General features: G+C 41.0%; 1 protein-coding gene across 3 annotated transcripts; it reads left to right on the forward strand.

The window, feature by feature from the left end:
* The first annotated feature begins 345 nt into the window (after window positions 1-345).
* grnb (granulin b) lies at window positions 346-9880 on the forward strand. Of its 3 annotated transcripts, none has more exons than XM_057323279.1 (16): window positions 346-470; window positions 1187-1231; window positions 1867-2010; window positions 2091-2213; window positions 2321-2419; window positions 2516-2666; window positions 3785-3820; window positions 3928-4019; window positions 4141-4279; window positions 4825-4919; window positions 5199-5441; window positions 6584-6826; window positions 7056-7313; window positions 7498-7746; window positions 8329-8553; window positions 8655-9880. In XM_057323279.1, the coding sequence occupies exons 2-16, from the start codon at window positions 1229-1231 to the stop codon at window positions 8766-8768; spliced, it is 2214 nt and encodes a 737-aa protein (XP_057179262.1). In that variant the 5' UTR covers window positions 346-470; window positions 1187-1228; the 3' UTR covers window positions 8769-9880. The 3 variants fall into 3 exon arrangements, with proteins under 3 accessions (XP_057179262.1, XP_057179263.1, XP_057179264.1); XM_057323280.1 differs by having other exon boundaries at window positions 3788-3820; XM_057323281.1 differs by lacking the exon at window positions 7498-7746.
* Window positions 9881-10117: the final 237 nt, after the last annotated feature.

A 10117-nucleotide genomic window follows, 5' to 3' on the forward strand; every position in this document is an offset into this window, starting at 1 on the left:
CTTAGTGTGTCTTCATCACGCCATTATATTAACGTAATCATATTTAAATGATCATTTTAAATGATCTATTTGAAAAGTTTTTTTCTTTTAATTTAAAATGGATTGTATAGGCCTACATATATTATGTCTGTGCAGTTTTCTTTGACTGATTTCAAGCGCTTATAAAATTGTTCGGCTTATTTATTTATATTACATTCATATTTCATGATATTTATAGGTAAGAGACAGCCTTTTCCTTTCTGTCAACTTTGTATAACGTGTACCACTGTAGAAACGATTTCTAAAGGATTTCTGTTGTTGCTCAAGCCGAGCGCAACGCAATCCCCGGTGTCATGTGGTCGGTCACGTGATAACATGACAAACAAAAAAGTCAAACTCGGCTGAGAGGAGCTTCAGTTCCACTTCACAGGATTCACGCACATGATCCGTTGAATCTGCTTTGTTCACTGTCATCGTGAAAACACGCTACGGTCAGTAAGAGCTTCATAGTTGTATCGATGTTGTGCTGTTTTTAGTGAAGTAAGCCATTGTTTGGCGCAGCGTGCACGCGCTTCCGTCGGAAACAATAAGAAGCCGACTGAAATGAATGATGCATTTGTTTTAATAACTGCTCAAATTAAATCACAATAAACATTTAACAGGTTTCTTCAAGGCAGCCTGTAAGACGGTACTTGTTACTTCAAATTTTATTGTAATTTAGTTGAGCAAGAGCACACACATTATATTCCCCAGAGATCATCATGGATAATTAATGCTGTTTATTTGGGGCATGTTTATGGTATAATATGTGAATGCTCTGGGGTTATGTAAGTGTCTGAAAAGTACATTGATCATTTCATTTAATATATAAATATGTTACTTCAAGACACTATTGATGCAGGGATGGTCTTTCAAACACCACCATGATGTCTTTTGGCACTCTGTTCTCGTTGTATAGTCATGGTAAAGACACTAAATGCATTGGTCTCGTTGTCTATAGGAAGTGTAAAATTTGCTTCTATTTCATTTCACGTTGGTGTTTTGTTGTTGTATTGTAATCTGTTTTATGTCCGGGGTGTAAACCGAACCTTAAAATGTGGGTCATGCGGGACCTCTTCAGATGATTGAAAGAACTGAGATTTTGCTAACTTTGTATGAATGTACAGTATACCTTAAATCAAAAGTTATTTCATATTTTCTGTCACAGTGCAACACGTGGAAGTTTGGAGAACTTACACACGCACATACAATGGTAAGTTCCTTCTGTAAGCAGCTGTTGTCTCAACCTTTCCAGAATCTTGGGGAAAAGTTCCAGCGATCGACGTCTCGTATGTTTTGACCGTCTAGTCTTGTTAAATGCAGTGTGAAGTCTACATTGTCAGGATAGTAATTGCATCAACTATTATTGACCAAAGAACTGTCATGAGACAAACAGTCTTTACTTGGGCACACACATTCTTCCCAACCCGGTAGACAGTGTATGTCAATATAGAACGTTGTTAAATTCTGTCTCAAAGACTCGCTGAAGTGCATTGAAAAGCGAAGCTATGTTCGATGCAATGAAGGATTTCCACTGAGACAGGGAGTAAGGGGGGTGGGATGTACTGAGGTCGCCCCCTCTTTTAAAAATGGCCAACAGCCTTCAGTTTTCCTCACAGTCTGAGCATGCGTGAGAAGCTGAAGTGCAGAATGATGTCATCCAACTCATTTCTCTGTGTCTTTAAAACGTATCTCAATATTTTGTAGCACAGTAAGTTATAGTGTTTTAACAAGGCTAACAGTCACACTAAGAGCCAAAAAACCGTATTATTTGATTAATAATGGAGTCAAATCCTGTTTGATATTGGCCTCAATGACGCACGTTTGATTGCTCTCTTATCCTGTCAGGTGCATGCCGGTGTTGCAGCGTTACTCTGTGTCGTTCTGAACGTGTGCGCTGGTGGGATTTGTCCTGATGGAGGAATATGTGCGGATGGAAACACCTGCTGCCAGACGCCGTCAGGAGGGTACGGATGCTGCCCGCTGCCCAATGTAAGATGGTGCTCTTGCAGTCCATGCGTTACCTGTTGGCTGTGACATAACATTACATAGACTTTCATGCATGTTTGCAGGCCGAATGCTGTTCAGACCACTTACATTGCTGTTACGAGGGCACTCTGTGTGACCTAGAACATTCCAAGTGTGTAAACAGGACGCATGCTTTAGACTGGGTGGAAAAAGTTGCCACAAAGCAGGTAACATGACAAAACGCGCATACCTGCACTGCCACAAATCCACATAAACCATAAGCACCAAGCAAATATTTGACTTGGACAACATTCTCTCTCTCTTTGTTTTTTAGGAGGCCGTGGTTTGTCCCGATCGGGAGTCTGAGTGTCCCGATGACACCACCTGCTGTCAGATGCCTGATGGGAACTGGGGCTGCTGTCCTATGAAAAATGTATAAAGTCCGTTTGATACTTCTGATGAAATGTTTTCACATGATCCATCCACGTGTACTATTGTGTTTATTGGTATTTCTTGTGTGTGTATTTAGGCCGTGTGCTGTGCAGATAAGCAGCACTGTTGTCCTGAGGGAACCACATGTGACCTCAAGCATTCCAAGTGTGTGTCACCCACCTACGGTCCCACCCCCCTCTGGGGAAAGTTTGCTGCCCGTCGCAGGAAGGCGTCGGTGAAGAAAGCAGGTACGATGGCATGAAATCTATGACCACTTCCTCTTTCTGACATCGTTTTTCTAATTCTACAGTAATGCTGGTTTCCATCACGGGGCTTATAACTGCAGCTGTCGTCCTGTGAAGTTCTAGCAGATAGAACACTGAATGAATGTATAACAAACAAATACCTGAAGAATAGCCGAGGGCTTCAAACTGCAGTTCCAAGTGTACGCTATAAACACTGTGCGCAAGTTTTGAAGTGTTAAAAGTTGAATCTTTTCTTTTCTGCTGTCATAGATGTACATTAATGTGATGCGTGTCTAAAGCAAATCGCTTTCTTCATTTAATAACAACCTCAATATTTTTACTTTACATTTGATATTTTGCAACGTCTTCATAACATGACAAATAGAGGCATGTACAACTATGGAAAAAATGAAGAGACCATTCCAAATGTTCATTCCGGTTCCGTGTCCGTTGAATTTCAATAAAATCGAACCTCAGGAGTGACGTAAAGTCATCCAACAGCAATGAGAAAGACTGACAACACGACAAGACACAAGACAACAGAAATATTTTTCAACTGTTCCCAAACGTTTCTTTGCAGTATTTGAGGTCTGACAAATGCAGAGCATGTTTTCTGTTATTTACACCTGTTTCTCCAGTTTTCATTTTCTGCAAATAAATGCCAATAGAAGAAGTTTTATTTGAAATTTGGGAGAAATAAGTGAAAGTGGCCTACTTGTCAGGTATGGTGACCCATACCCGAAATGTGACGTGTGCATTTAACCCATCCAGAGGTGGTGAACACACGCACACCCGGAGCAGTGGGCAGCTATCAGTGCAGCGAGCGGGGGTCAGGTGCACCTCTCTCGTTACCCGCCGGCAGCCTTCTGGTCACGAGTCCCACTCTCTAACCGTTAGGCCACGACTGACCCTTTATTGTCAGCAGATCATTTTACCTCAACACAACTATAGATAGTAAATGAAAAATAACTGAAAGTCTTTTTAAAACGGCCTCTTCATTTTTTTCGCGACTGCATTTTGCTTTAAGTTTGATTTCTAGTTTTACATTACAGTAGTTGATTGTTGGTGTTATGTTGTGGTCGTTTGGTTTTATGTTTTATTTAGTATCTATGTCATTGCAGTAGATTCACCTGCAGAGCCCAGGGATGTTACAGATGGTAAGTCCGATAATTGATCTGTAAACGGTCTCGTACGTTATTTAATCACAATGTGTTTTTCTTTCTTGAAAGTAATACTTCAGATTGTTTTGTTTATGTGTACTCAGTGGTCTGTCCAGACCAGGTTTCCAGTTGTCCAGATGATGCAACGTGCTGTCAACTGGGCAACGGCTCTTATGGATGCTGCCCAATGCCAAAGGTGCTTCTTGCTCGTATACATGTTTGTCTAAGTTGTTGTATTTTAGTTTCCCTGGTGTATATTTAGCCTTCTTCAGACTGTAAACGTACATTTGTGGAAACTTGTTGCTTTCTTTTTGTAGGCTGTGTGTTGTTCCGATCATCTGCACTGCTGCCCAGAGGGCACGACCTGTGACCTCACCCACAGCAAGTGTGTGTCAGCCAATGGCATCACGGCAATGGCCACTAAGATTCCAGCCTTCACTTCCCTGAAGTCCAGAGGTAAATCTGTTTACTCAATTCACATGAAATAGAAAGGCTCAAAAACGATGGGCGGAGTTCTAGAAAATCTAGCAATACTGTAACTCATCATTGCATCATGTCTCTCTGTCTCGGAGAACTTTGCTAAAATGACTAAAGGATGTGAATGAGTGTTATCAGAAGGGTGCAGAAGTGTCTGTCAGAGATAAGACAAGTGGCCTGACATTTCACTTTTTTAGATCTACAACGTAGATGTCTATGCTGAATTAGAGAAGACAATAATTGAGCACATGGTGCACGGTTATGTAAAGCTCCGAATGTTTGAGACTAACTACACATGTCAGCATTTGGAGGAAAGCCTAATGGCCCATTACATGGTGACAGAAACTATCAAGTTATTTTCATTTTTTTTGCATATTCATTTCTTTCTTTGTAAACCTATTATTGTGCATTTAGAAGTTGCAAAATCTGTTTACCGGCTTTGTCACATCTGTAGTTTGTCCCATGTGTGAAATTTCTCCATTTGGTTGAACGTGTCGGGTATTTATCTCTTTGTCTGTCTGCAGAAAGCGTTCCCTGTAATGAAACGGTAGCGTGTGCGAGCGGCACTACCTGCTGTAAAACACAAGAGGGCATCTGGGCATGCTGCCCATTACCACAGGTATTAATGCATAAGAACAGCAGCCCGTTTTATTTTTTAAATAAACATTAGGGTGGTTGTGACCTTGTTTCTTTTCTATAATAAAAAACATCACATAACAAAGGTTTCTACTATGTATTTGCAAGTTTGCTGAGATCAAACCTGACATTTTTGTATAACAAATTTGACGTTTGACATCATGACTGAATGGATCTCTGTTGGGAGATGTTAATACATGATCTGACTCATCTGAAGCCTTTAAGACTAGTCCATAATGGCGTTTTGTCTCCATTCCTTCAGGCTGTGTGTTGTGAAGATCATGCCCACTGCTGTCCGCACGACACTGTGTGTAACCTCGCTGAAGGCACCTGTGATGACCCCGCCGACCCGTCTGTGTCTGTACCCTTGCTGGAGAAGATGCCCACCTTTCCCATAACGCCACAGTCGCCCAATCAGAAATGCGACGAGACGTCAACATGCCCTGACGATGCCACCTGCTGCAGACTGGCATCGGGCGCGTGGGGGTGCTGCCCACTGCTACAAGTAAACACTATTTTTTTCTGCGTTTAAAGAGTAAATAGTCCTTGATTTTTAAGGTCCTATTTTGGTTTCTGGAGTGTCCAACAACAAGTTTACGTACATAGGTGTAAAACACTATTATTTTGTTATAACAGGCAGTTATTCTTACCTTACTTCTTGACTGACTCTCAAATGATTCGTTCTGCGATTGATCGGTCTAATCCCCTCCTTTCTGCCAGCCTACTCTGATGTGAGTGGTCAGATGGTCTAGTCTGCTGTGATTGGTGTACTGCGAACGAGGCTCACAAGCTGAAGTGTTTGGGGGAGAAGAGTGAAGCTTTCGCAGGCGGTCCTAGCAAAACGTAGGCGGGGACTATGTGTAGCGACGTAATTCCGTGGCGGTTCGCGAATCGGACTAGGGACGACTCGTTTGCATGATTCAGAGTCGACTCATTTTTTCCAAGCCAATAACTTTCTTATTCATTCACCTTCAACTTGGCAGACTGCTTTCTTTCACACACAGCAACATGACACACGGCATGAAATGTCATTTACATGATCTCATAATATGTACTCTTTAAAGGGACAGTTGATCCAAAAATGAAAATTCTGTCATCATTTACTCACGCTCTTGTTATTTCAGACATGTATAAATGACTTTGTTCTGATGAACATAAAGAAAGATATTTGGAAGAATGTCAGTCATTTTCAGTTCTGTGATGTGATTGACTACCATAGTGGGAAGAATTAAATGGTAGTCAAAGGTGCCCGAGAACTTTGTTTTCCTAAATTCTTCAAAATATCTCATGATGTGTTCAACAGAACAAGAAAAGACAATATTTGTATTCCTACTATGGTCGTGGATGATGTCCCGGAACTGAAAATTGCTCAATTCTCACAAAGATCTTTCTTTGCAACAAAGAAATGTATACAGCTTTGAAACGACCTGAGCGTGAGTAAGTGGTGACAGATTTTTCATGTTTGGATCAACTGTCCCTTTAAGATCTTGCAGTGCACACTAAAATGATTTATTTTGACGGTTTCTTCTAATGCTGCAGAAATGGGTGACTTCTGCTTGAACTGTTAACACCAACGACACTCTTGGATTGTTTCTCAGCTTAGATTTGTTGCCATAAAATGGTGTGAATCTTTTTTTCATTTTCAAGGCGGTGTGTTGTGAGGACCATCTCCACTGTTGTCCCAGCGGTTCTGTGTGTAATCTGGCTGCCAGCACCTGTGACGGTGCCAGCGATGAGGGTGCCCGTTTCTCTGTGCCTTTGGTGAGAAAGATCACCGCTGTGACTCCGCCATCTCACAACCAAAACTGTGATGAGACGTCTGTCTGTCCAACCGGCACCACCTGCTGTAGACTGAACTCGGGGGTGTGGGCCTGCTGTCCTCTGCCACAGGTACAGACACATTTACCAAGATTACACATGTGCACTTCTACTGTTTTAAAACCTACCTTGGATGGCATTTGTTAGGGTAGACTGCAAAATGAGGATACTTTGAGGATGTGATCCCAGAATGCATTGCTATACATTTACTACTGTAGAATCAATTAAATGGCTATAATTGCTTTTTTTTTATAAATGAAACTAATCTTTGTGTTCTGCTTTGCATGTTCTCTATCCTCAGGCCGTGTGCTGTGCCGACGGTGAGCACTGCTGTCCGCAGGGCTACAAGTGTGATGTGACTCTCAAAACCTGTGTCCGATCCAGCCTTCCCAGCATGCCCTGGTTCAGGAAGCAACTAGCGGCAAGCGTGACCCAGCAGCCCGATGCTAGCGTTCCAGAGCACAGACACGTGTGTGACGCTCACACCAGCTGTCCAAGAGACGACACCTGCTGCTATATGAGCAAACTGGGAAAGTGGGGATGCTGTCCACTGCCAAAGGTTAGACATGCAAATATTAAAGCAAGCGTATAAAAAGTGGTGTGTCTGTTCCCTGTCTGATTCTTTCATACTGTCTGTGGGAGTATTTAGTAAATGTTACAATGTAGCATGACTGAACTTCATCTCTGTGCATTACACACTTGTGTTCCTTTTGTATTTTAAATGTCTCATTTGCTGTCTCAAGGCGGTATGTTGTAAGGACGGAATGCACTGTTGTCCCAGTGGTTATAAGTGTGATGAACAGAAAACCACCTGCGCTAAAGCCTACCACGAGATCCCCTGGTTTAAAAAACAGGAGGCCAAGGTCACTCAGGGGTCAGCGGTGTTGCTTGGAGACGGAGATGTAAAATGTGATTCCACTACCAGTTGTGCGTCAGGATCAACCTGTTGTAAATTACCCACAGGGGAGTGGGGCTGCTGTCCTCTTGTCAAGGCATGTCTATCTTTCACATATGAAACGATTCAAATCATCCAATTGGATCTCCCAGTAAAGCCAAATAAAGAAGAAACCAGTGTTTGTTAAAGTGACAGTTCACCTAAAAATGAAAATTCTGTCATCATTTACTCACCCTGATGTTAATTCAAACCTGAATGACTTTATTCCACAAAAGAAGATATTTTGAAGAATGGTGTTAACTGGCACCCATTGACTTGCATTGGTTTTGTGGCCATACAATAGAAGTGAATGGGTGCCAGTTAACACCATTCTTCAAAATATCTTCTTTGCGCTCTGCAGAAGAAAGAAAGTCGAACAGGTCTGGAATGACATAAGGATAGTAAATGATGAGAGAATTTTCCTTTTTGAGTGAAGCATCACTTTAAACCATGTTTAATATAAGGCTTGTGTGTGACTGTTCTTTTGCCTTCAAAACTCCAAATGTACGGTAAATGTTTTTGTCCTCTGACTTTACATTTGGTTTGGTTTGTTTCCAGTCCTGTGATGTCACTGGTTTTGTTTTCATGCGTTTGCATTCGTGTGTGCTTTTCACTGATTGGTTGAATGTTCTCTCTGTAGGCCGTGTGTTGTGAGGACCACAAGCACTGCTGTCCACAGGGATACACCTGCAACCTGCAGTCTGCAACCTGTATCAAACCCACTACCGCTTCCAGCATTTCGCTCACGAAAACACCAGCACCCTCAGAGGAAGAAGTGTTGTGCGACTCGTCATCACGCTGCTCAAACACACAGACCTGCTGTAGACTATCAGACTCCACGTGGGCCTGCTGTCCATATAAAGAGGTATAATATAAACTTACAGGTCAATATGGAGAGCCAACAAGTATTACGGATCCTCTTAAGAGTACTAAAATATGAAGGAAATATCTTTGTGTTTTTTGTAGGCGGTGTGCTGTAAAGACATGAAGCACTGCTGTCCTAAAGGACACAACTGTGACCCGGATGTGAAAGGTTGCACTAAAGAATCCATGTACAACTGGTGGTCAGATTCACTTTAAGTGAACGTGGTGTATATTAAAACACAACATCCACTGATTTTATACTGACGCTGACCATTATGTACACACACATTTTTCAGGCCTATGCAGGAAAGTGGATTGTGCATTTAGTGTTTTAAAAGATTTTGTTTTTACTGGAATCTACATTTTTATTCGATCACACAATCGAGAAAATAAGTTGTTGTGTCCGTCAGACTGGCCACCTCGAGTTTTTTGAGTTTACAGCTGTTGATGAATTCTGGACTAGCGTCAATTTAAGCAGAATTCTTGATTTCTTAGACACCGGGACTAAAATTAGAGGTCGGAAATATTCTCAAAAACCTCCAAAGGTTTTAAAACTAAGTGATCCAGGTAAATGATGCCTTTTATTTCAGGATGTTGATTTATTTTGATATGTTAGGAATGCATTTGGACATGTTGCTGTGCGACCTTTTTAAACTATCACATCATTCACCAAGAATCTAAAATCAGACGCCGCAGTTAATGAGAAAAGCTGCTGAATACTTCACCAGTTAACATCGCGTCAGTCACGACTGCACTTGAGCCGTGGTCAGCCGTTTTACTCCCACATGAGAAAATACTATTTACTGTAGTAAACTGTAGTAGGATGTAGTATACTAACAGTACATTATAGTAATGATGCTTTAATATACTGTAGTATTAACCATAGGAAATGGAAAATATTATGTAATAATATATCTTATAGTTGGGTTCAAAAGCACTATAGTATCTCGTTATTTTACTACAGTAAATATAGTATTTTATGATATATGTGGGTTTAAAAGTTTTATTCCTGGTTAAAGCCTTTGGTAGATTTCACACGTTTTACGAAGGAAATGATCTTATTTTTCACACTAGAGATGCATTTCAAAGTTTTCTCAATGTTTATTGGGAAATACAAGTGTCATTCTCAATATTCACTACAACATCTGTTTGCTTTCATATTTTTTAAGATCTTTTTCTGTTTTTATTTATGAAATAAGTAAATACAATTGTTGACCTGTGATGTCATAAATTCAAAACGATTGTTCTTTCAGATTTTTTCTTCTATTCTGTTGAAGTGAACTTTGGTTGTTTTCGGGTATAGTTAAACAGATGAAAACGCCGAAATAAATACTTTTAAAATAGATTTGAGGTTGACTCATTCATTTCTCGTATATCTGTTTTGATCAACTCTGTCTGGTTGCTGTGGCAACTGTTGCCAAGGTGCATGCTGGTCACAGATTGGTTCATGTTGCTGGGGTTCCAGATCCAGATGGATGGGATATCTGTGGTCAATTTTGACACGTTTTGGAAAAACATCTCCATCAAATGATAAACACACAAAACAGATTAAAATGGTGTCTTAT

The sequence above is a fragment of the Triplophysa rosa genome, linkage group LG23 (genome assembly GCF_024868665.1).
Source record: "Triplophysa rosa linkage group LG23, Trosa_1v2, whole genome shotgun sequence".
NCBI lineage: Eukaryota > Metazoa > Chordata > Actinopteri > Cypriniformes > Nemacheilidae > Triplophysa > Triplophysa rosa.